Consider the following 27690-nt stretch of genomic DNA (forward strand, 5'->3'; position numbering starts at 1 on the left):
TTAAAAATAAATACAAACCTACCTGTGAAATTAAAAAAAACCTTAGCAAGCTACAATATAACTATTTACTAACTACCTAGTTAAAATAAATACAAACTTACTTGTGAAATAAAAATAAAACCTAAGCTTAAACTAAAAAACTAACATTACTAAAAATAATAAACTTTACAATTACAAAAAAAGGGCATTTGTATGGGCATTCAGTTCTTTTTCGGCCCATTAAAATATAAAAAAATCCCCAAAAAACAAAAAAAATACCTAACACTAACCCCAAAATCGGTACTCACAGTTGCTGAAGTCCGGCGAAAGATCTTCATCCCATCGGCGAAGCATCTTCATCCAGGGGGCTCCATCTTCATCCATTGCAGGACCGGCATTTTCTATCTTCTTCATCCCTGCGGAGGTGGAGCGATCGATGGATGCACGGAAGCGGAGGTCCAGACAGAGTTCCATCGGTCCGACGTGGAGGTCCTCTTCATGCGATCGACTGCCGCACACTGAAGAATGAATGCAAGGTACCCCTTTTATATTGTGGTACTTTTGCATTCCTATTGGCTGATTCCTATTGGCTGAAAATGTTAAATCAGCCAATAGGATTTAAGCAGCTCTCATTCCTATTGGCTGATTCAATGAGAGCTGCTTAAATCCTATTGGGGGTTAATATAGTTTAATTCTGTTCTCTGCTCAAGTGAGAATTCAAGACACCTCCCTCATTGCCAGGAAACTGCAAAACCCCTCTTGATGATTGAAGTAAGCCACTGCTGTGACATTGTCTGACTGAAATCTTAGATAAGTCTTTTTTGAGGAAAGGCCATTTCTGAAGAGCCCTGTAATTTCCAAAACATTTGTCGATAATTGTGCCTTCCTAGTTGTTCTTGTGCCCTCTGTGACGCCCAGACTGCACCCCAACCTAAAAGACTTGCAATTTGGATGGAAAAAGGATTCCCCTTAAACAATGGACTGATGATTTATCCACCAAGACAGGGATTGTCGTGTTCTAAAATCCAGAAGAAGCTTTTGAGACAACTGAGTGTAATCCCTGCACTACTGATAAAGCATACAAAGCTAAAGCTTTAGACCTAATATTATCATGTAAAGAAATACAGAAAGAGAAGGAAAATATTGAAGATTTGTACAAACTGAGATTAGTTTCAACCTTCTCTGATCCATAAAGGACATTCTCATGGAGACTGGATATATTATCACACCTATAAACATAGCTATGGACAGAGGAGTAAGATAACTCTTTGTAAAATTGATTCTTCCAGCATGCTTTTGAAAAAACAACAAAAGTCTGTCACTATGAGATACTGCTAAAGGTAAAGATGGAGTCTGTACCAATATATCATCCAGGAAAGGAACCACCAAAACACAGGGGGGTAGTTATCAAGCCGTCTACTTTTCTGGCTTCGCCGGCCCAATACGTCCGCCTAAGCTCACCTACCTTCGCCGCCGCGGACCTTGAATACGTTCGCCTAAGTTATCAAATAAAGCTGTCAAAAAGCCGCGGGGCGCTGCGCAGCGGACTGTGACAGTTATCACTCATCCGATCTCGCTGCCCTTCTGCTTTTCCCCAGCTTTATTGCTAGCCTGTCACTAAGCACTCACACTAAACTACACTGTTCTACCCCCTATACCGGCGCCCCCGGAGCCACCCGCAACTAAATAAAGTTACTAACCCCTAAACCGCCGCTCCTAGACCCCGCCGCAAGTCTTATAAATGTATTAACCCCTAAACCGCCGCTCCCGGACACCGCTGCCACCTACAGTATACCTAGTAACCCCTATCCTGCCCCCCCTATACCGTCGCCCTCTATTATAAAATTATTAACCCCTATCCTGCTGATCCCGCACCTCTCCGCAACTAAATAAATAGTTTAACCCCTAAACCGCCGCTCCATGAACCCGCCGCAACCTATAATAAATTTATTAACCCCTATCCTGCCCTCCACTACGCCGCCGCCACTGTAATAAAATTATTAACCCCTAAACCTAAGTCTAACCCTAACCCTAACGCCCCCTAACTTAAATATTAATTAAATACATCTAAATAAATTAACTCTTATTAACTAAATGAATCCTATTTAAAACTAAATACTTACTTATAAAATAAACCCTAATATAGCTACAATATAACTAATAATTATATTCTAGCTATCTTAGGATTTATATTTATTTTACAGGTACCTTTCAATTTATTTTAACCAGGTACAATAGCTATTAAATAGTTATTAACTATTTAATAGCTTACCTAGCTAAAATAAAGAGAAATGTACCTGTGAAATAAATCCTAACCTAAGTTACAATTACACCTAACACTACACTATACTTTAATAAATTATTCCTATTTAAAAATAAATACTTACCTGTAAAATAAACCCTAAGATAGCTACAATGTAATTAATAATTATATTATAGCTATCTTAGGATTTATATTTATTTTACAGGTAACTTTGTATTTATTTTAGCTAGTTAGAATAGTTATTAAATAGTTATTAACTATTTAATAACTACCTAGCTAAAAGAAATACAAAATTACCTGTAAAATAAATCCTAACTTAAGTTACAATTAAACCTAATACTACACTATCATTACATTAACTAAATAAATTAACTACAAATAACTACAATGAAATACAATTACATAAACTAACTAAAGTACAAAAAATAAAAAAAGCTAAGTTACAAAAAATAAAAAAATAAGTTACAAACATGTTAAAAATATTACAACAATTTTAAGCTACTTACACCTAATCTAAGCCCCCTAATAAAATAACAAACCCCCCCAAAATAAAAAAAATCCCTACCCTATTCTAAATTACATAAATTTCAAAGCTCTTTTACCTTACCAGCCCTTAAAAGGGCCATTTGTGGGGGCATGCCCCAAAAAGTTCAGCTCTTTTGCCTGTAAAAGAAAAATACAACCCCCCCCCAACATTAAAACCCACCACCCACATACCCCTAATCTAACCCAAACCCCCCTTACAAAAACCTAACACTAATCCCCTGAAGATCATCCTACCTTGAGTCGTCTTCACTCAGCCGAGCCACCGATGGAACTGAAGAGGACATCCGGAGCGGAAGAAGTTAATCCTCCAAGCGGCGCTGAAGAAATCTTCCATCCGATGAAGTCATCATCCAGGCGGCGCTGAAGAAGTCTTCGATCCGGCCGATGTCATCTTCAAAGAGGCGCTGAAGAGGTCTTCTATCCGGGCGAAGTCATCTTCCAAGCCGGGTCTTGAATCTTCCTTCCGCCGACGCGGAACCACCTTCTTCACCAACGGACTACGACGAATGACGGCTCCTTTAAGGGACGTCATCCAAGATGGCGTCCCCTCAATTCCGATTGGCTGATAGGATTCTATCAGCCAATCGGAATTAAGGTAGGAAAATCTGATTGGCTGATCCAATCAGCCAATCAGATTGAGCTCGCATTCTATTGGCTGATCGGAACAGCCAATAGAATGCGAGCTCAATCTGATTGGCTGATTCCATCAGCCAATCAGATTTTTCCTACCTTAATTCCGATTGGCTGATAGAATCCTATCAGCCAATCGGAATTGAGGGGACGCCATCTTGGATGACGTCCCTTAAAGGAGCCGTCATTCGTCGTAGTCCGTCGGTGAAGAAGGTGGTTCCGCGTCGGCGGAAGGAAGATTCAAGACCCGGCTTGGAAGATGACTTCGCCCGGATAGAAGACCTCTTCAGCGCCTCTTTGAAGATGACATCGGCCGGATCGAAGACTTCTTCAGTGCCGCCTGGATGATGACTTCATCGGATGGAAGATTTCTTCAGCGCCGCTTGGAGGATTAACTTCTTCCGCTCCGGATGTCCTCTTCAGTTCCATCGGTGGCTCGGCTGAGTGAAGACGACTCAAGGTAGGATGATCTTCAGGGGATTAGTGTTAGGTTTTTGTAAGGGGGGTTTGGGTTAGATTAGGGGTATGTGGGTGGTGGGTTTTAATGTTGGGGGGGGGTTGTATTTTTCTTTTACAGGCAAAAGAGCTGAACTTTTTGGGGCATGCCCCCACAAATGGCCCTTTTAAGGGCTGGTAAGGTAAAAGAGCTTTGAAATTTATGTAATTTAGAATAGGGTAGGGATTTTTTTTATTTTGGGGGGGTTTGTTATTTTATTAGGGGGCTTAGATTAGGTGTAAGTAGCTTAAAATTGTTGTAATATTTTTAACATGTTTGTAACTTATTTTTTTATTTTTTGTAACTTAGCTTTTTTTATTTTTTGTACTTTAGTTAGTTTATGTAATTGTATTTCATTGTAGTTATTTGTAGGTAGTTTATTTAGTTAATTTAATGATAGTGTAGTATTAGGTTTAATTGTAACTTAAGTTAGGATTTATTTTACAGGTAATTTTGTATTTCTTTTAGCTAGGTAGTTATTAAATAGTTAATAACTATTTAATAACTATTCTAACTAGCTAAAATAAATACAAAGATACCTGTAAACTAAATATAAATCCTAAGATAGCTATAATATAAGTATTAATTACATTGTAGCTATCTTAGGGTTTATTTTACAGGTAAGTATTTATTTTTAAATAGGAATAATTTATTAAAGTATAGTGTAGTGTTAGGTGTAATTGTAACTTAGGTTAGGATTTATTTCACAGGTACATTTCTCTTTATTTTAGCTAGGTAAGCTATTAAATAGTTAATAACTATTTAATAGTTATTGTACATGGTTAAAATAAATTGAAAGGTACCTGTAAAATAAATATAAATCCTAAGATAGCTAGAATATAATTATTATTTATATTGTAGCTATATTAGGGTTTATTTTAAAGGTAAGTATTTAGTTTTAAATAGGATTCATTTAGTTAATAAGAGTTAATTTATTTAGATTTATTTAATTAATATTTAAGTTAGGGGGCGTTAGGGTTAGGGTTAGACTTAGGTTTAGGGGTTAATAATTTTATTACAGTGGCGGCGGCGTAGTGGGGGGCAGGATAGGGATTAATAAATTTATTATAGGTGGCGACGGTGTAGGGGGGGCAGATTAGGGGTTAATACATTTAATATAGGTTGTGGCAGGTTCAGGGAGCGGCGGTTTAGGGGTTAATACATTTATTATAGTTGCGGTGGGCTCCGGGAGCGGCGGTTTAGGGGTTAATATGTATAGAGTAGCTTGCGGTGGGCTCCGGGAGCGGCGGTTTTCGGGGGTAATAACTTTATTTAGTTGCGGCGGTGTAGGGGGGGACAGATTAGAGGTGTTTAGACTCGGGGTACATGTTAGGGTGTTAGGTGTAGACAGCTCCCATAGGAATCAATGGGATGTCTGTCAGCAGCGAACTTGTACTTTCGCTATGGTCAGACTCCCATTGATTCCTATGGGATCCGCCGCCTCCAGGGGTGGCGGATTGAAAACCAGGTACGCTGGGCCGGAAAAGTGCCGAGCGTACCTGCTAGTTTTTTGATAGCTAGCAAAAGTAGTGAGAATGTGCCGCACTTGTGTGCGGAACATCTGGAGTGACGTAAGAATCGATCTGTGTCGGACTGAGTCCGGCGGATCGAAGCTTACGTCACAAAATTCTACTTTTGCCGGTCTCGAGCCTTTGATAACTAAGGCGAATCAGCCTCGCCACAAATACGCTGCGGAATTCCAGCGTATTTGAGGTTGACGGCTTGATAACTACCCCCCACAGTGTTCTCTTATTAACAATAAGTGAATCCTCAGAACCTATAAAGATTCCGGGAGTGGTACCAAACGGAAGAGTAAGAAACTGCTAGTCCAGGATTGCGAATCTTGGAAATTGATAATGAACCCTTTGAATAGGGGTATGAAGATAAGCATCCTTCATATCTACTGTTGACATAAACTGCCCTTGCCGAACAGGAGGAAGAATAGTCTGAATTGTCTCCATCTTGAAAGAAGGAACCCTGAAAAACTTTTTTAGATTCTTTAGAGCCGGTTAGGTCCCTCTTTTTCGGAAACAGTATAGAGGTTGGAATAAAACCCGTTACTCTGTTTTGACCTTGGAACTGGGACTATTACTCCCATAGAATCCAGAAAGATGACTGACTGAAAGACAGCTCTTGCCTTCACAGGATTCTTTGGAAAATGAGACAGAATAAAACTTTTTTTCTGGGGACTTCATTTTGAAATCAATGCTGTATTCCTGGGAACCTGTATTTAGAACTCATGGATCTTGAACAGACTGAAACCAAGCTCCTTGAAAAAGTTGTAATCTGCCCCCTACCAGAAGATCTAGATCAGGGGCTACACCTTCATTCTACTTTGGTAGAAGATCCAGGTTTCTTGGACTGCTTTAACGTGTTCTTATTTGGATCTGGCTTCCAAGAAAATTTGGAAGAACCCTGTTTTGAGAGGAAGAGGAGGAGTTTTGGTTCCTAGATTGATGAAAGGAACAAAATTTAGTAGAAGCCCTGGTTTTACCCTTAAACTTTAATCCTGAGGAGAAAAAGCTCCCTTTATTCCAGTCACAGTATAAATTATTGCATTCAGACCAGGCCCTTAAAAGGAAGGGACAAAAGCCTAGACCTAGAAACCATGTCAGCTGAACATGATTTCAACCATAAAGCACTTCTGGTGAGAACTGCTAATGCCATATTCTTGGCTATTGTCTAAATAACTGATTCAAAAACTCTTCACCTCTGAAAACTGCTCCAACAAACCTTCACACCGCTAACCCGACACTGCATTGAGGGGAAAAAATTAAAACCAAGCACCAGAATTAAAAGAGACCAACTGACTGGCACATAAACAAAGTACACTAAATAAATAGACTATCTACACGAAAACGGAAGTGCTCTTAAAAGCTGGCACTCAAACATAAGCAGCACACTAATGAAAACTAGAGACATGCACCCAAGCGTAAACCCAACTCACACTAACCAGGCAGGCATGATAAAAAAAACTGACGCACGCAAAACAAAACGCACAAAGATATCAAACACAAAAATACACAGAAAAAAATTATAAGTCAACAAGTGCAAACACTATAACACATTTAAAATACGACCCCTGGCTATGATTTACAACCCCAAGTGTACCTATTTATACCTTATAGACTAAGTGAGTGCCTACAAAAACAAACCCCATACTTACCAAGTCACCCATACTAATGGACTAACCACTTGCAGAAAAATGCTGCTTCCAGTAGACAGTCAATCCAGGATCAATGTAAAGGGAGCACAACAATGATCCAACAGAAGGGAGCTAGGGACTGGTCCCAGTGACACCTGTATCAGGCCTGTGATTAACTCCCACTGGGTGTAATTGTGCCATTACCTCATACTCCAAAAGCTTTTATCTGCCAAACAGTCGCTCTCGGAGGGGAAACTGGGCCTCAAATCAGTCTGAGGACCCCTTTTACAGAAGAAAACCTTGAGCACCTTCATTCTTCACCTTCTTTCTGTTGAGGCAAAGATAAGACTAATTTCCAGTGAGGTGTGAGGGGTTTGGAGTTTTGTGAATATTTTCCTCCTTCTTGAGGTCAGGAGTGGTGTTTACCAGAAGTAATAGCTTACCACTTTTAAGAAATAAACTTAATCTGAAGTGTAAAGTATATAAATAAAAAGCACAAAGCAGATTTCTCATGTCATGCAGCGCTATATTGCGCTGGGCTTGTCTCTCCGTCACATATACAAATGCATGGAACGCCCTTTAAAGAAGTAAAGCAAAATCTGCCTTTTTAGAATTTCAATAGCGATCTTGCAGTGCTGGACAATCTTTTTATATCATCTAGTCTGAGGGGAGATGTTCAAGAATTATTTTGTGGTGTTGCCATCTTATGTTATATAAAAACTTCAGTACAACATTTTACAGGATAAGGATTTCTATTTACAAATAAGAATCAGATGCAAAATCAATAAACAGACAAATACATACCTAGATATGACTCCTATTATTTGTGTTATTTGTGTAACTTAGAGCATTATTAACTACAGAATCACTTTACAAATAAACGATACCAATAACAAGAATATAAATGTGTGCATGCTTGTGTTTGTGTATTTACGTCTTAATATGTTTCATTTGTTAGTGTTTGTTTGTACTCTTGGTTGTATTTATATGATAGATAGATAGATAGATAGATAGATAGATAGATAGATAGATAGATAGATGACAGATAGATAGATGACAGATAGATAGATAGATAGATAGATAGATAGATATAGATAGATAGATGATAGATGACAGATATATAGATAGATAGATAGATAGATAGATAGATAGACAGATAGATAGATAGATAGATGACAGATAGATAAATGACAGATAAATAGATAGATGATAGATAGATAGATAGATAGATAGATAGATAGATGATAGATAGATAGATAGATGATAGATAGATAGATGACAGATAGATAGATAGATAGATAGATGACAGATAGATAGATGACAGATAGATAGATAGATAGATAGATAGATAGATAGATGACAGATAGATAGATAGATAGATAGATAGATGACAGATATATATATAGATAGATAGATAGATGACAGATAGATAGATGACAGATAGATAGATAGATAGATAGATATAGATAGATAGATGATAGATGACAGATATATAGATAGATAGATAGATAGATAGACAGATAGATAGATAGATGACAGATAGATAAATGACAGATAAATAGATAGATGATAGATAGATAGATAGATAGATAGATAGATGATAGATAGATAGATAGATGATAGATAGATAGATAGATAGATAGATAGATAGATGACAGATAGATAGATAGATAGATAGATGACAGATAGATAGATGACAGATAGATAGATAGATAGATAGATAGATGACAGATAGATAGATAGATAGATAGATAGATAGATAGATAGATAGATAGATGATAGATAGATAGATGACAGATATATAGATAGATAGATAGATGACAGATAGATAGATGACAGATAGATAGATAGATAGATAGATGATAGATAGATAGATGACAGATAGATAGATGATAGATGACAGATAGATAGATAGATAGATAGATAGATAGATGACTGATAGATAGATAGATAGATAGATAGATGATAGATAGATAGATAGATAGATAGATAGATAGATAGATAGATGATAGATAGATAGATAGATAGATAGATGACAGATAGATAGATAGATAGATGATAGATAAATAGATAGATAGATGACAAATAGATAGATAGATGATAGATAAATAGATAGATGATAGATAGATAGATAGATAGATAGATAGATAGATGATAGATAGATAGATAGATGATAGATAGATAGATAGATGATAGATAGATAGATAGATGACAGATAGATAGATAGATAGATAGATAGATGACAGATAGATAGATGACAGATAGATAGATAGATAGATAGATAGATGACAGATAGATAGATAGATAGATAGATAGATAGATGGTAGATAAATAGATAGATAGATGACAGATAGATAGATAGATAGATAGATAGATAGATAGATAGATAGATAGATAGATGACAGATAGATAGATAGATAGATGACAGATAGATGACAGATAGATAGATAGATAGATGACAGATAGATGACAGATAGATAGATAGATAGATAGATAGATAGATAGATAGATAGATGACAGATAGATAGATGATAGATAGATAGATGATAGATAGATGACAGATAGATGACAGATAGATAGATAGATGACAGATAGATGATAGATAGATAGATAGATGATAGATAGATGACAGATAGATGACAGATAGATAGATAGATAGATAGATGACAGATAGATAGATAGATAGATAGATGACAGATAGATAGATAGATAGATGATAGATAGATAGATGATAGATAGATAGATAGATAGATAGATAGATAGATAGATAGATAGATAGACAGATAGATGACAGATAGATAGATAGATAGATAGATGACAGATAGATAGATAGATGATAGATAGATGATAGATAGATAGATAGATGACAGATAGATGACAGATAGATAGATAGATAGATGACAGATAGATAGATAGATGACATATAGATGACAGATAGATAGATAGTTAGATAGATAGATAGATAGATAGATAGATGACAGATAGATAGATAGATAGATAGATAGATGATAGATAGATAGATGATAGCTAGATAGATAGATAGATAGATACATAGATGACAGATAGATGACAGATAGATGACAGATAGATAGATAGATAGATAGATAGATAGATAGATAGATAGATAGATAGATAGATGACAGATAGATAGATAGATAGATAGATGATAGATAAATAGATAGATAGATGACAGATAGATAGATAGACAGATAGATAGACATATAGATGACAGATAGATAGATAGATAGATAGATAGATAGATAGATAGATGACAGCTAGATAGATGACAGATAGATAGATGACAGATAGATGACAGATAGATGACAGATAGATAGATAGATAGATAGATAGATAGATAGATAGATGATAGATAAATAGATAGATAGATAGATAGATAGATGATAGATAGATAGATGCCAGATAGATAGATAGATAGATAACAGATAGATAGATAGATAGATAGATAGATAGATAACAGACAGATAGATAGATAGATAGATAGATAACAGATAGATAGATAGATAGATAGATGATAGATAGATAGATAGATAGATAGATGATAGATAGATATATAGATAGATAGATAGATAGATAGATAGATAGATAGATAACAGACAGATAGATAGATAGATAGATAGATAACAGATAGATAGATAGATAGATAGATGATAGATAGATAGATAGATAGATAGATGATAGATAGATAGATAGATATATAGATAGATAGATAGATAGATAGATAGATAGACAGACAGACAGACAGACAGACAGACAGACAGACAGACAGACAGACAGACAGACAGACACTTAGGTCTATCAATTGAATTTATATGAGGTAGTAGAAAAATAAATCCCTTATATAATTAGTAATTTAATAGTACAAAACTAGTGAGTGAGTCTCAGCTTAATGTCTCTTTAAATCTGAAGTTATCAATTTCTTACCCAAAGCTTTAAATTGTCAGTGAACTGGTTAACGTTTGTTTCTCTGAGGACGAATTATGAAAGGTCTTGCGGACCTGATCCGACAGTGCAGATCGGGTCCGCAAGACCTCGCTGAATGCGGAGAGCAATACGCTCACAAGAGCTGCTGGTGCAACGCCGCTCCCTGCTGACTGGCCGCCAGCAGGGAGGTGTCAATCAACCTGATCGTATTCGATCGGGTTGAATTGCAACGATTCCTGTCCGCCTCATCAGAGCAGGCGGACAGGGTTATGGAACAGCGGTCTTAAGACTCGCCAGAAACACGGCCCTTCAAGCTCCATCCGGAGCGTGATAAATGGGTCTCTCTGTATTAATATAGCTGTAGGGATCTTTTCTTATCAGCATTAGTTATGTACAGATACAAAAAGAATATATTGTGTTTAAAATGTATGTTTTCTGTTTAGATTCCAGTCTCCAAATGCTCAGAAAACTGTCCGCCTGGTTACAGAAAAGCTCAGATACGCGGTCAGCCAGCCTGCTGCTATGACTGTGTCCCTTGTGAGAATGGAGAGATTTCCAATGAAACAGGTAGGCATCATCTTGTAATGCTCTCTCTCTCTATCTGAAAATGAGCTCCTGCACTGATCTAAGCTTTATCAATCACTGTGTATCCTGTAGAAACATCCGGCAAATTGCTGTATACTGAAGCTGCAATATTTATCCTATTCTAGACTGGAATTATCCACCAGGGAACCAACCAGCCAGCTGGGGCTGTCCAGCTACAACTAATAGGGGTGATGCTGCTGTTGAAGTGATGCATCTGAATAATCTCTCTTCTTTTCTCCTCTGAGCTATTTGTAATAAGGTCACACAGTATTTCCTTAGAAGGTTTATTTCCTAAACCATTTAGTTGCCCTACTTTGAATGGTTTCTAGGGTCTCATCAAGTGACAATGTGAGACAGTGACACACTATTTTGAGTGTCTTCTCCAGATCACACTCTGGATAATCATTTTACCACTATGAGGGAGTCATAGATAAAATCAGGTTTTAGGTGCCTATATAACAACAACATGGCGTATTTTATTTTACAAATTAATATATTTAATTCTGAAAAAGTATTGGTGTAAGGAGTGTAGCAGTAATCCTCTTGAAATAAATAAGATTTGTGCATTCTAGGGACTCCATGGAAAATAGGGCTGGTCTTAAAAAAAAAATCACAATTGCTTTTCTTTCATGTAATTGGCAAGAGTCCATGAGCTAGTGACATATGGGATATACATTCCTACCAGGAGGGGCAAAGTTTCCCAAACCTCAAAATGCCTATAAATACACCCCTCACCACACCCACAATTCAGTTTTACAAACTTTGCCTCCTATGGAGGTGGTGAAGTAAGTTTGTGCTAGATTCTACGTTGATATGCGCTCCACAGCAAGTTGGAGCCCGGTTTTCCTCTCAGCGTGCAGTGAATGTCAGAGGGATGTGAGGAGAGTATTGCTTATTTGAATGCAGTGATCTCCTTCTACGGGGTCTATTTCATAGGTTCTCTGTTATCGGTCGTAGAGATTCATCTCTTACCTCCCTTTTCAGATCGACGATATACTCTTATTTATATACCATTACCTCTGCTGATTTTCGTTTCAGTACTGGTTTGGCTTTCTACAAACATGTAGATGAGTGTCCTGGGGTAAGTAAATCTTATTTTCTGTGACACTCTAAGCTATGGTTGGGCACTTTATTTATAAAGTTCTAAATATATGTATTCAAACATTTATTTGCCTTGACTCAGAATGTTCAACATTCCTTATTTTCAGACAGTCAGTTTCATATTTGGGATAATGCATTTGAATCAACCATTTTTTCTTACCTTAAAAATTTGACTTTTTTTCCCTGTGGGCTGTTAGGCTCGCGGGGGCTGAAAATGCTCCATTTTATTGCGTCATTCTTGGCGCGGACTTTTTTGGCGCAAAAAATCTTTTCTGTTTCCGTCGTCATACGTGTCGCCGGAAGTTGCGTCATTTTTTGACGTCCTTTTGCGCCAAAAATGTCGGCGTTTCGGATGTGGCGTCATTTTTGGCGCCAAAAAGCATTTAGGCGCCAAACAATGTGGGCGTATTATTTGGCGCCAAAAAATATCTGCGTCGCTTTTGTCTCCACATTATTTCAGTCTCATTTTTTCTTTGCTTCTGGTTACTAGAAGCTTGTTTATTGGCATTTTTTCCCATTCCTGAAACTGTCATTTAAGGAATTTGATCAATTTTGCTTTATATGTTGTTTTTTCTCTTACATATTGCAAGATGTCTCACGTTGCATCTGAGTCAGAAGATACTTCAGGAAAATCGCTGTCTAGTGCTGGAACTACCAAAGCTAAGTGTATCTGCTGTAAACTTTTGGTAGCTATTCCTCCGGCTGTTGTTTGTATTAATTGTCATGACAAACTTGTTAAAGCAGATAATATTTCCTTTAGTAATGTACCATTGCCTGTTGCAGTTCCCTCAACATCTAAGGTGCAGAATGTTCCTGATAACATAAGAGATTTTGTTTCTGAATCCATCAAGAAGGCTATGTCTGTTTTTTCTCCTTCTAGTAAACATAAAAAATCTTTTAAAACTTCTCTCTCTACAGATGAATTTTTAAATGAACATCATCATTCTGATTCTGATGACTCTTCTGGTTCAGAGGATTCTGTCTCAGAGATTGATGCGGATAAATCTTCATATTTATTTAAAATGGAATTTATTCGTTCTTTACTTAAAGAAGTACTAATTGCTTTAGAAATAGAGGATTCTGGTCCTCTTGATACTAATTCTAAACGTTTAGATAAGGTATTTAAATCTCCTGTGGTTATTCCAGAAGTTTTTCCTGTTCCTAATGCTATTTCTGAAGTAATTTCCAGAGAATGGGATAAATTGGGTAATTCATTTACTCCTTCTAAACGTTTTAAGCAATTATATCCTGTGCCGTCTGACAGATTAGAATTTTGGGACAAAATCCCTAAAGTCGATGGGGCTATTTCTACCCTTGCTAAACGTACTACTATTCCTACGTCAGATGGTACTTCGTTTAAAGATCCTTTAGATAGGAAAATTGAATCCTTTCTAAGAAAAGCTTATCTGTGTTCAGGTAATCTTCTTAGACCTGCTATATCTTTGGCTGATGTTGCTGCAGCTTCAACTTTTTGGTTGGAGACTTTAGCACAACAAGTAACAGATCATGATTCTCATAATATTATTATTCTTCTTCAGCATGCTAATAATTTTATCTGTGATGCCATTTTTGATATTATCAGAGTTGATGTCAGGTTTATGTCTCTAGCTATTTTAGCTAGAAGAGCTTTATGGCTTAAAACTTGGAATGCTGATATGGCTTCTAAATCAACTCTACTTTCCATTTCTTTCCAGGGTAACAAATTATTTGGTTCTCAGTTGGATTCCATTATCTCAACTGTTACTGGTGGGAAAGGAACTTTTTTACCACAGGATAAAAAATCTAAGGGTAAAAACAGGGCTAATAATCGTTTTCGTTCCTTTCGTTTCAACAAAGAACAAAAGCCTGATCCTTCATCCTCAGGAGCAGTTTCAGTTTGGAAACCATCTCCAGTCTGGAATAAATCCAAGCCTTCTAGAAAGGCAAAGCCTGCTTCTAAGTCCACATGAAGGTGCGGCCCTCATTCCAGCTCAGCTGGTAGGGGGCAGGTTACGTTTTTTCAAAGAAATTTGGATCAATTCTGTTCACAATCTTTGGATTCAGAACATTGTTTCAGAAGGATACAGAATTGGTTTCAAGATGAGACCTCCTGCAAAGAGATTTTTTCTTTCCCGTGTCCCAGTAAATCCAGTGAAAGCTCAAGCATTTCTGAATTGTGTTTCAGATCTAGAGTTGGCTGGAGTAATTATGCCAGTTCCAGTTCTGGAACAGGGGATGGGGTTTTATTCAAATCTCTTCATTGTACCAAAGAAGGAGAATTCCTTCAGATCAGTTCTGGATCTAAAAATATTGAATCGTTATGTAAGGATACCAACGTTCAAAATGGTAACTGTAAGGACTATCTTGCCTTTTGTTCAGCAAGGGCATTTTATGTCCACAATAGATTTACAGGATGCATATCTGCATATTCTGATTCATCCAGATCATTATCAGTTCCTGAGATTCTCTTTTCTGGACAAGCATTACCAGTTTGTGGCTCTGCCGTTTGGCCTAACTACAGCTCCAAGAATTTTTACAAAGGTTCTCGGTGCCCTTCTGTCTGTAATCAGAGAACAGGGTATTGTGGTATTTCCTTATTTGGACGATATCTTGGTACTTGCTCAGTCTTTACATTTAGCAGAATCTCATACGAATCGACTTGTGTTGTTTCTTCAAGATCATGGTTGGAGGATCAATTCACCAAAAAGTTCATTGATTCCTCAGACAAGGGTAACCTTTCTGGGTTTCCAGATAGATTCAGTGTCCATGACTCTGTCTTTAACAGACAAGAGACGTCTAAAATTGATTTCAGCTTGTCGAAACCTTCAGTCACAATCATTCCCTTCGGTAGCCTTATGCATGGAAATTCTAGGTCTTATGACTGCTGCATCGGACGCGATCCCCTTTGCTTGTTTTCACATGCGACCTCTTCAGCTCTGTATGCTGAATCAATGGTGCAAGGATTACACAAAGATATCTCAATTAATATCTTTAAAACCGATTGTACGACACTCTCTAACGTGGTGGACAGACCACCATCGTTTAATTCAGGGGGCTTCTTTTGTGCTTCCGACCTGGACTGTAATTTCAACAGATGCAAGTCTTACAGGTTGGGGAGCTGTGTGGGGATCTCTGACGGCACAAGGAGTTTGGGAATCTCAGGAGGTGAGATTGCCGATCAATATTTTGGAACTTCGTGCAATTTTCAGAGCTGTTCAGTCTTGGCCTCTTCTGAAGAGAGAATCGTTCATTTGTTTTCAGACAGACAATGTCACTACTGTGGCATACATCAATCATCAAGGAGGGACTCACAGTCCTCTGGCTATGAAAGAAGTATCTCGAATTCTGGTTTGGGCGGAATCCAGCTCCTGTCTAATCTCTGCGGTTCATATCCCAGGTATAGACAATTGGGAAGCGGATTATCTCAGTCGCAAAAAACGTTGCATCCGGGCGAATGGTCTCTTCACCCAGAGGTATTTCTTCAGATTGTTCAAATGTGGGAGCTTCCAGAAATAGATCTGATGGCGTCTCATCTAAACAAGAAACTTCCCAGGTATCTGTCCAGATCCCGGGATCCTCAGGCGGAAGCAGTGGATGCATTATCACTTCCTTGGAAGTATCATCCTGCTTATATCTTTCCGCCTCTAGTTCTTCTTCCAAGAGTAATCTCCAAGATTCTGAAGGAATGTTCGTTTGTTCTGCTGGTAGCTCCGGCATGGCCTCACAGGTTTTGGTATGCGGATCTTGTCCGGATGGCCTCTTGCCATCCGTGGACTCTTCCGCTACGACCAGACCTTCTGTCGCAAGGTCCTTTTTTCCATCAGGATCTCAAATCCTTAAATTTAAAGGTATGGAGATTGAACGCTTGATTCTTGGTCAAAGAGGTTTCTCTGACTCTGTGATTAATACTATGTTACAGGCTCGTAAATCTGTATCCAGAGAGGTATATTATAGAGTCTGGAAGACTTATATTTCTTGGTGTCTTTCTCATCATTTTTCTTGGCATTCTTTTAGAATTCCGAGAATTTTACAGTTTCTTCAGGATGGTTTAGATAAAGGTTTATCCGCAAGTTCTTTGAAAAGACAAATCTCTGCTCTTTCTGTTCTTTTTCACAGAAAGATTGCTAATCTTCCTGATATTCATTGTTTTGTACAAGCTTTGGTTCGTATAAAACCTGTCATTAAGTCAATTTCTCCTCCTTGGAGTTTGAATTTGGTTCTGGGGGCTCTTCAAGCTCCTCCGTTTGAACCTATGCATTCATTGGACATTAAATTACTTTCTTGGAAAGTTTTGTTCCTTTTGGCAATCTCTTCTGCCAGAAGAGTTTCTGAATTATCTGCTCTTTCTTGTGAGTCTCCTTTTCTGATTTTTCATCAGGATAAGGCAGTGTTGCGAACTTCTTTTGAATTTTTACCTAAAGTTGTGAATTCTAACAACATTAGTAGGGAAATTGTGGTTCCTTCATTATGTCCTAATCCTAAGAATTCTAAGGAGAAATCATTGCATTCTTTGGATGTTGTTAGAGCTTTGAAATATTATGTTGAAGCTACTAAGTCTTTCCAAAAGACTTCTAGTTTATTTGTTATCTTTTCTGGTTCTAGAAAAGGCCAGAAAGCTTCTGCCATTTCTTTGGCATCTTGGTTGAAATCTTTAATTCATCTTGCCTATGTTGAGTCGGGTAAATCTCCGCCTCAAAGGATTACAGCTCATTCTACTAGGTCAGTTTCTACTTCCTGGGCGTTTAGGAATGAAGCTTCGATTGATCAGATTTGCAAAGCAGCAACTTGGTCCTCTTTGCATACTTTTACTAAATTCTACCATTTTGATGTATTTTCTTCTTCTGAAGCAGTTTTTGGTAGAAAAGTACTTCAGGCAGCGGTTTCAGTTTGAATCTTCTGCTTATGTTTTTCATTAAACTTTATTTTGGGTGTGGATTATTTTCACCAGGAATTGGCTGTCTTTATTTTATCCCTCCCTCTCTAGTGACTCTTGCGTGGAAAGATCCACATCTTGGGTAATCATTATACCATACGTCACTAGCTCATGGACTCTTGCTAATTACATGAAAGAAAACATAATTTATGTAAGAACTTACCTGATAAATTCATTTCTTTCATATTAGCAAGAGTCCATGAGGCCCGCCCTTTTTTTGGGGTGGTTATGATTTTTGTATAAAGCACAATTATTCCAATTCCTTATTTTATATGCTTTCGCACTTTTTTATCACCCCACTTCTTGGCTATTCGTTAAACTGAATTGTGGGTGTGGTGAGGGGTGTATTTATAGGCATTTTGAGGTTTGGGAAACTTTGCCCCTCCTGGTAGGAATGTATATCCCATACGTCACTAGCTCATGGACTCTTGCCAATATGAAAGAAATGAATTTATCAGGTAAGTTCTTACATAAATTATGTTTTTCCCCAGTGTAACTCTGATCCTATTCTTAAAGGGACGTGAAACCCATTTTTTTTCATTATTATTCATATAGAGCTTGCGATTTTAAATAACTTTCCAATTTATTTCAATTATCTAATTCATTTTATTCTCTTTGTATTCTTTGTTGAAAGCATGTGGGATAAAGAGCAGTTGTATATAATGTGACATAATAAATATTTTGCAATTCCAGTTGAACTGAAGGCTGGCTGAAGGTGAACAACAGCTGACCAAGCATTTGCTAACATTTGCTGTGTGCCACTATAGCCAGTCAGGAGACAGCATCTGCTATTTACAGAAACATCTGTTGTAATTTGTTGTAACTGAAACAAGAAACAGTGAGTGAGATCTGATAAACCCAAGAATATCTGTAGATTGGTTTATCTTCCTATTTAGTACTTGTATCGTGTGGTATGATATTTTATACACAAAGCAAATATTACTATCTTCTATTTATACACATTTGTGTGTGATGTCATTTGTGTGTGATGTCATTTGTGTGTGTTGTCATTTGTGTGTGATGTCATTTGTGTGTGTTGTGATTTGTGTGTGATGTCATTTGTGTAACCATTTCTGCACATTTGTTTGTGATGTCATTTGTGTGTGATGTCATTTGTGTAACCATTTCTGCACATTTGTTTGTGATGTCATTTGTGTGTGATGTCATTTGTGTGTTATGTCGTGGGTGTGTGATATCATGTGTGTGTGTGATGTCATGTGTGTGTGTGATGTAATTTGAGTGTTATGTCATTTGTGTAGCCATTTCTCCACATGTGTTTGTGATGTCATAATTTGTGTGTGATGTCATATGTGTAATCATTTCTGCACATTTGTGTGTGATCTCATTTGTGTGTTGTCATATGTTTAACCATTTCTGCACATGTGTGTGATGTCATGTGTGTGTGATGTCATTTGTTTAACCATTTCTGCACATTTCTGTGTGATGTCAATTCTGTATCCATTTGTGCACATGTTTGTGTGTGATGTCATTTGTTTAACCATTTGTACACATGTGTGTGATGTAATTTGTGTAACCATTTCTGCACATGTGTGTGTGTGATGTCATTTGTGTAACCAATTCTGCACATGTGTTTGTGATGCCATTTGTGTAACCTTTTCTGCATCTGTGTGTTTGATGTAATTTGTGTAACCATTTCTGTACATGTGTGTGATGTCATTTGTGTAACTATTTCTGCACATTTGTGTGTGATGTCATTTGTGTGTGATGTCATTTGTGTAACCATTTCTGCACATTTGTGTGTGATGTCATTTGTGTAACAATTTCTGCACATTGGTGTGTGATGTCATTTGTTTAACCATTTCTGCACATGTATGTGATGTCATTTGTGTAGCCTTTTGTGAACATGTGTGTGTGATGTCATTTGTGTGTGATATCATGTGTGTGTGATGTCATTTGTGTAACCATTTGTGCATATGTGTGTGTGATGTTATTTGTGTAACCATTTGTACACATGTATTTGATGTCATTTGTGTAACCATTTTTGCCTATATAACTCTGTATGTTGTTACATGACAATGGCACCACCATGCTGTACAGTTATCTGCTTGTGACCCAATGGAACAGCTTGCCTTGCTGTCTCACTGAAATAAACCTTTATTTCTAAAGAAGAAGGAAGCTTGTCCATTATTCTAATAATAACCCCTAGGCAACAAAGGTGAGTCAACACCTGAGTAACCCATATTCCTACACCTACAATCCCTATTCTGACAAAGCATACATGGGTAGGCACTGAAGTTGCTGATTGGTGGCTGCACATATATGCATCCTGCCATTGGCTTTCAGCTAATTCCTAGCAGTGCATAATTGTATCCTCAACAACGAATACAAGAGAATAAAGCACATTTGTATTAGAAGTAAATTGCAAAACTTTTAAAAATTGCTGGTTCTTGGTGACTTCAATTTTAACTGGTTAGATCCCAAAAAACAATACATTCTACTCCGTCTTCCAAGTAATCTCACACAATTAATATCCGCACCCACTCATTTAAATCATATATACTCCAACCATTCTCTCCTGGACTGGACACTTGTACCAAATGTATTTAGTGACCACTCCCTTATTTACAGTGTCCATAAAATAAAGTCCATTAAATCAACTACTAAAATCCTCCCAGCTAGGTCATTTCAGACCTTTAACCCCCAGGACATCCTAACTGACCTTTGCATTATACCGTGGCACAGATTAGCCCTAATACCTGATCATGACTTGGCAATAGATTTCTACTCTGAGTTCCAGCAGGTCTGTAATGTCCATGCTCTGCTCCAGAAGCTTAGAATTAAAGGAACACATCTGCCTTGGATCTCTTTGGACCTCCTTGAGCTATTCTAATATAGGGACTTCTTATGGTTCAAATATACACAAACAAGCTCCTGAGATGACCTTGTTGCTTATAAACAACTGTGTAGCACATGAACTAGACAAACCAGGCTATCTAAAGCCCTTTATTTTTCAGACGAGCTGAACAGCAATCTATCAAATCCGGCCAACTTCTTGAGTGTGATTAAAAGCATCTATAAACCCCTAACCACACTCCACCCACAAGCATAAAAACAGATACTGAGATACTAAAGTTCCCCATAGCCTTTGTAAACTCATTTTGACAATGTGCCACCTCCCTGATTGCTAAATGTAAAAAAGAGGATAAAAAAGAGGTTAATATCCTAGATTCAGCAACTCTTCTCCCAACTGACAGTACTAATAAGTTTAGTTTCATACCCATATCCACTAATGAGATAGTGGAGCATTTCCAAATCTAGAACTAAGATCTCAATCTGGACCTGACCACTTAACCACTATGCTCCTAAAGCTCAGTGCACCAAATACTGCCCTTCCTATTGCATCCTTACACCACCTTGATGTCTAGCTATATCCCTAAGGCTTGAAAAAAAACAAGGTTTGTTTCTGTCCACAAAAATGAAGATAAAACCATAGTCTCAAACTAAAGGCCTATTTCCTTACTCCCTGTGTTGTCCAAGATATTGGAGAAATCGCTAACTGTGCAGGTTTTACCAAGAGGCGAGCTTCCCTACCCCATTCCAATCTGGCTTTTGCCTAAACCACTCTACTGTAACATCGCTCTTAAAAGCTACCAATGATCTTCAGATTGGAATGGAAACGTGAACTGAATGGGGCTATTTTCCTTGACTTTGCAAAGACCTTTGACACTGCAGGCTCAAAGCCTCAGGATTAAGCGATGAATCATTAAGTTGGTTCTGCTCTTACTTTTCAGACAGATCTAAATTTGTCCCTATTTCTACCAATGCCTCAAGCTCTCTCAAACGGTGTTCCATTTAAGGGCCCCTCTTGTTCTCTATATAGATAAATGATCTTCCCTTAGTTTGCAAAAAAACAACTGTACACATGTATGCAGATAACACTATAATGTATGCTACAAAATCAAACATATCACAACTTGAGCTTGTATTGCTGCAGGATTTTTTAGAGGTTGAATGATGGATCCATAAAAATAAACTTTTCCTAAACACTGACAAAACAGTAACCATTGTTTATGGGATGAATCAAAAATTAAAAAATCAAAAAGCAGAGTTAAACATAATTACATTATCAAACTGTAGGCTGGCCCCTGTCAACTCCAATAAGTATCTCGTTATTGACTTGATCCTAAGCTGTTATTTGAACCTCATACAGACAAACTATTGTCCAAACTGTTCCCTAAAATATGAGGCCTTTTTAAAAATCTTAATCGTGAGGGTAGGAAACGTATTGTACAACAAATGCTGATCCCGGCAATTGATTATGGGGATGTTGTGTATGTGTCTACGCCTCAGATCCATCTCAGTAAATGTACAACTCTCTATAACTTGTAATTCACATTTGTCCTACAATCTGGTTACAAAACTAATCATTGTGATATTTTAAAAGAACTAAGCTGGCTCTCACTTGACTCTAGATGACTTCTTCACCTCTCTTGCCTTGTCTATAACCACTTTCCTGAGAAGCACACATGCTACCTGAGCAGTATGCTCATCCCTGCTCATAAATCCTCCTATAACATAATGTCCTCTTCTTCCACTATACTCTCCATCTCCAAGGAAGCTGGTCAGTCAGCGTTTTCATTTGGTGCTCCTCAACTGTGTAATAACCTCCCAGAATGAAAATAAAAATCTCTGTAAATAATGTTAATTATGAAAAGACCTACCTTGTGTCTGTGTATTACTGTGTAAAAACGTAACTATTTGTACAATATGTAATGAATTGCTGGCATATCCCAGGACAGACTTGAAAATCAGAGAAATGTATTTCTTACTAGAAAAACATATTATAAACAAATAAATAAATCCTCCTATTAGCACGGCCTTGGGCTCTGTGTAGAATGGTCAGTATTTGTGCGGCTCATTAGTATATATTTGTTTTTCTTTAAATTAGTAACATAGTAACATAGTAACATAGTAGATAAGGTTGAAAAAAGACTGAAGTCCATCGAGTTCAACCTATACAAATCTAAAATACTTACAAAAAGCTCCAGTTAAGCTTAAATAACCCCATTAAAATGTGACCCATTTAATACTAGCAATCATATCCATGAATTTTGTTTATATACAGAAATTTATCCAGACTATTTTTAAATGTATCTATGGTATTGGCATTCACTACCTCCTTTGGTAATGAGTTCCACAATTTTATTGCTCTTACAGTGAAAAAACGTTTCCGTTGCAGGAGATTAAATCTCCTTTCCTCCAACCTTAAATTATGACCTCTTGTCAGAACCAATTTTCTTGGAATAAAAAGAGCTTCTGCCATCTCTGTATATGGGCCTTGAATATATTTATATAAAGTAATCATGTCACCTCTCAAGCGCCTTTTTTCTAAAGAGAACAGACCCAGTTTGGCTAGCCTCTCCTCATAGGTTAATTTCTCCAATCCCCTTATTAGCTTTGTGGCCCTTCTCTGAACTTTTTCTAGTTCTGCAATATCTTTTTTAGCAATCGGTCCCCAGAACTGCACTCCAAACTCAAGGTGAGGTCTTACCAGGGCTTTATATAATGACAGAATTATGCTTTCCTCCCTTGAATCAATGCCTCTTTTAATACATGCTAGTATCTTATTAGCCTTTGAAGCCGCTGCCCTGCATTGTGCACTCATCTTTAGCTTGTTATCTATTACTACTCCCAAATCCCTTTCCTCCTGTGTTTGGCTAAGTCTTGTCCCATTTAAAAAATACATAGCCTGCTTATTTTTACTTCCAAAATGTAGAACCTTACATTTTTCCGTATTAAATCTCATTTTCCATTCACTTGCCCATAGTTCTAATTTTAGCAAATCCCTTTGCAAAGAGAGTTCATCCTGCTCTGACCTAATGACCTTACTTAACTTAGTATCATCTGCAAAAATAGAGATGTCGCTATTTAATCCTTGCTCCAAGTCATTTATAAAAATATTAAAAAGAACAGGGCCCAGTACTGATCCCTGGGGGACGCCACTGATTACCTTTGTCCAATCTGAGTATGATCCATTTACTGCTACTCGTTGCTCCCTATCTTTTATCCAGTTATTTATCCATGAGCTAACATTTTCAGCTATTCCCAGTCCCTTAATTTTGTGCATTAATCTCTCATGTGGCACTGTATCAAATGCCTTTGCAAAATCTAAGTATATCACATCAACTGATTCCCCTTTATCTATATTTTTACTTACTTCCTCGTAGAATCTAATTAGATTAGTTTGACATGATCTATTTCTCCTAAAGCCATGCTGATTAGAACTCATAATCTTGTTTACACGAATATGCTCATCAATATAATCCCTTATAATCCCTTCAAATATCTTCCCCACTATTGATGTCAGACTAACTGGTCTATAGCTTCCTGGATCATCCCTGCTTCCCTTTTTGAAGAGTGGCACCACATCAGCTTTACGCCAATCCTGGGGTACCATGCCTGAGGATAATGAGTCTTGAAAAATTAAGAGTAAAGGTTTGTCTATAACAGTGCTAAGTTCACTTAACACCCTTGGGTGTATTCCATCTGGGCCTGGAGTTTTATTTACCTTAATATTTTTTAGTTTTTTCCTGATATCCTCTAAACAAAACCCAGTTAGTGGTATGGACTGGCATGTTCTATTCTGTTCCAAAGTATCATTCAATGGTTACTCTCTTGTGTATACTGAAGAAAAAAACTGGTTTAGTACCTCAGCCTTTTCCCTGTCATTATTTATCATGCTACCCTCCACACATTTTAATGTACCTATATTATCCTTCTTAGATTTTTTGCTATTTATGTACTTAAAGAACCTTTTAGGGTTAGACTTAGAATCCTTGGCAATTAATTTTTCATTTTCAATTTTGGCTAATTTGATTGCTTTTTTGCATGCTTTAGACTGCTGCTTCATAACTGCTGTTTCTGGCGAGTCTTCAGACTCGCCAGAAACACGGGCCCACAAGCTCCATACGGAGCTTGATAAATGGGCCCCCATATATGCAGACCATCAGCTAATTTGTATAACCTACTTAAATTAAGCAGCATATAAGCTTCCATATCCCTAGCACATTAACTTTCAATGCTTAGTTGCAAGATATCTACCTCAGACACACAAGCATCCTCATCAATCAGCTTAGGTCCCCCACCCTCAACATCCACAAGTCATGTCTCCTGTATTAATGCTCATCATCTACCGCTCTTGCTTGCAGACCTTTAATTAAATTGCATCAAAAACCCCAAGAAGTTCTAATGAAACAGTTTATTAAAAATAAATGCAGGCTGAACCTATATATATAATTTAACTCAGCAATAAGTCTTAATAGAAGAGATGAACAAGTATTTATATAATAAGTAGTATCTTCCAATTCATTAATAATATTATCACAAATTACTGGTCAAATGTACACAGTCTTTTTTTAATTTCTGGGCATAATTGCACTCCTAACAATGCAGTTTCCAATTGTTTATTAGTTCAATAGCATCACTGAAATAATTTACTGCGCATTTTCTGATTGTCTTACAGATAGTGAAAATTGTCAGAAATGTCCTGATGATGAATGGCCAAATGAGAAGAACGATAAATGCATCCCTAAGATTATAGAATTTTTATCTTACACAAATGACACTACCGCCATTCTTTTTTCCTTTATGTCAGTTTCCTTGACTTTATTAACCATCCTTGTTTTTGGAGTCATTATTTGGTTCCTTGATACTCCTATAGTCAAAGCAAATAATCGTAATCTTAGCTTCGTTCTCCTTGTCTCTATCATGCTGAGCTACCTCTGTGTGTTTTTGTTCCTTGGCCGTCCTGTGGATATAACTTGTATCCTCCGTCAGATCTCATCTGGAATTAACTTCTCAGTAGCTATGTCTTCTTTGCTGGCCAAGACAATTATGGTTGGCATTGCTTTCAAAGCTAGCAAACCTGGCAGCAGTTGGACAAAATTAGCAAGCACCAAGCTGACCAATTCAGTAGTCATACTTTTGTCAACCATCCAGGTTATAATTTGTGTGGTTTGGTTGACAATATCACCACCTTACCAGGAGTATAACATGCACTCTGAGCCTGGAAAGATTATCATACAATGTAATGAGGGATCTACACTTGCTTTTTACTCCGTCCTGGGATATATGTTTCTTCTGGCAGCTGCTAGTTTCATCACAGCTTTCTATACCAGGAAACTACCGGACAGCTTTAATGAAGCAAAGTTCATCACCTTCAGCATGTTGGTGTTCTGCAGTGTGTGGATTGCCATGATCCCGGCGTATCTCAGCACAAAGGGAAAGCGAATGGTGGCTGTGAATATATTTGCCATACAGGTTTCTAATACTGCACTTCTAGGCTGTATATTTTTCCCAAAATGTTTCATTATCTTGTTTAGACCTGAACTTAACTCAAGAAACAATTTGCTTAGGAACAGTAAGAAATGATTTTATAGCATTGTGAATTATATCAATTGTCACAGAATATAATCAATAAAATGTTGAACTTCAAATGATTATGTTATCAAAATATTAAATAATTTGATAGCTGTAGTAATATATTAAACATTATATACCATACTTATATTTTACAAGCACAAGACAAGGAACATCACAATGTATGGATGTTGACAACTGTGAACTATAAATAGAAAACAGCACAAAACTAGTGGTAATAAAGCAGAGGCAGGTTACATAACCTACACACAAAAATCCACACTACCAAAGAAGTAAACCAACGCTTTGACACTGACTTCTTAGCTGCTTAGCCCTTAGGACATGTGTAGCCCTATTTAATGGTCATTACCCCAGTCAGGTTGATTAACAAGTCTTGCGTTAGCCTTAAAAAGCAGCATTGAGAGGTCCTAACACTGCTTTTTAATGCCCGGTGGTATTATGAGTCTTGCAGGTACAGGTCTACCGCTCACTTTTTTTCCGCGACTCGAGCATACCGCAAATCCCCTTACGTCAATTGTGTATCCTATCTTTTCAATGGGATTTTCCTAACACCGGTATTACGAGTCTTGGAAAAAGTGAGCGGTACAGCCTCTCCTGTGAAGACTGTTACCGCATTTAAAAGTCAGTAGTTAAGAGTTTTATGGGCTAACGCTGTGACATAAAACTCTTAACTAAAGTGCTAAAAAGTACACTAACACCCATAAACTACCTATTAACCCCTAAACCGAGCCCCCCACATCGCAAACACTTAACTAACATTTTTAACCCCTAATCTGTCGACCGGTCATCGCTGCCACTTTAATAAATATATTAACCCCTAAACCGCCACACTCCCACCTCGCAAACATTATTTAAATTTTATTAACCCCTAATCTGCCATCCCTAACATCGCCGCAACCTACCTACATTTATTACCCCTAATCTGCCGCCCCCAACGTCGCCACCACCCCTAACTTAAATATAATTTAAATAAATCTAAATAAAATTACTACAATTAACTAAATTATTCCTATTTAAAACTAAATACTTACCTATAAAATAAACCCTAAGTTAGCTACAATATAACTAATAGTTACATTGTAGCTATCTCAGGGTTTATTTTTATTTTACAGGCAACTTTGTATTTATTTTAGCTAGGTAGAATAGTTATTAAATAGTTATTAACTATTTAATAGCTACCTAGCTAAAATAAGTACAAATTTACCTGTAAAATAAACCCTAACCTAAGTTACAATTTCACTTAACACTACACTATAATTAAATAATTACCTACATTAACTACAATTAATTACAATTAAATTAAATAAACTAAAGTACAAAAAAACCCCACTAAATTACAGAAAATAATAAAATATTTACAAGTTTTTTAAACTAAGTACACCTAATCTAATCCCCCTAATAAAAAAAAGCCCTCCAAAATAATAAAAATCCCTACCCTATACTAAATTACAAATAGCCCTTAAAAGGGCTTTTTGCAGGGCATTGCCCCAAAGTAATCAGCTCTTTTACCTGTAAAAAAAAAAATACAATACCACCCCCAACATTAAAACCCACCACTGACACACCCAACCCTACTCTAAAACCCACCCAATCCCCCCTTACTAAAACCTAACACTAACCCCTTTAAGATCACCCTACCTTGAGACGTCTTAACCCAACCGGGCACAAGTGGTCCTCCAGATAGGCAGAAG

General features: G+C 37.1%; 1 protein-coding gene across 1 annotated transcript in view; it reads left to right on the top strand.

Annotated features, from left to right (window-relative positions):
• LOC128647602 (vomeronasal type-2 receptor 26-like) overlaps positions 1 to 26058 on the top strand; it is a 264129-nt gene extending 238071 nt beyond the window's left edge. The window contains exons 6-7 of the mRNA XM_053700358.1: positions 11445 to 11568; positions 25083 to 26058. Coding sequence (XP_053556333.1) covers positions 11445 to 11568; positions 25083 to 25990 — 1032 coding nt within the window. The 3' untranslated portion in view covers positions 25991 to 26058. The remainder of the gene's footprint in view (positions 1 to 11444; positions 11569 to 25082) is intronic.
• The last annotated feature ends 1632 nt before the right edge of the window (positions 26059 to 27690 follow it).

This window comes from Bombina bombina, chromosome 2 (genome assembly GCF_027579735.1).
Source record: "Bombina bombina isolate aBomBom1 chromosome 2, aBomBom1.pri, whole genome shotgun sequence".
In the NCBI taxonomy this organism is placed as follows: domain Eukaryota; kingdom Metazoa; phylum Chordata; class Amphibia; order Anura; family Bombinatoridae; genus Bombina; species Bombina bombina.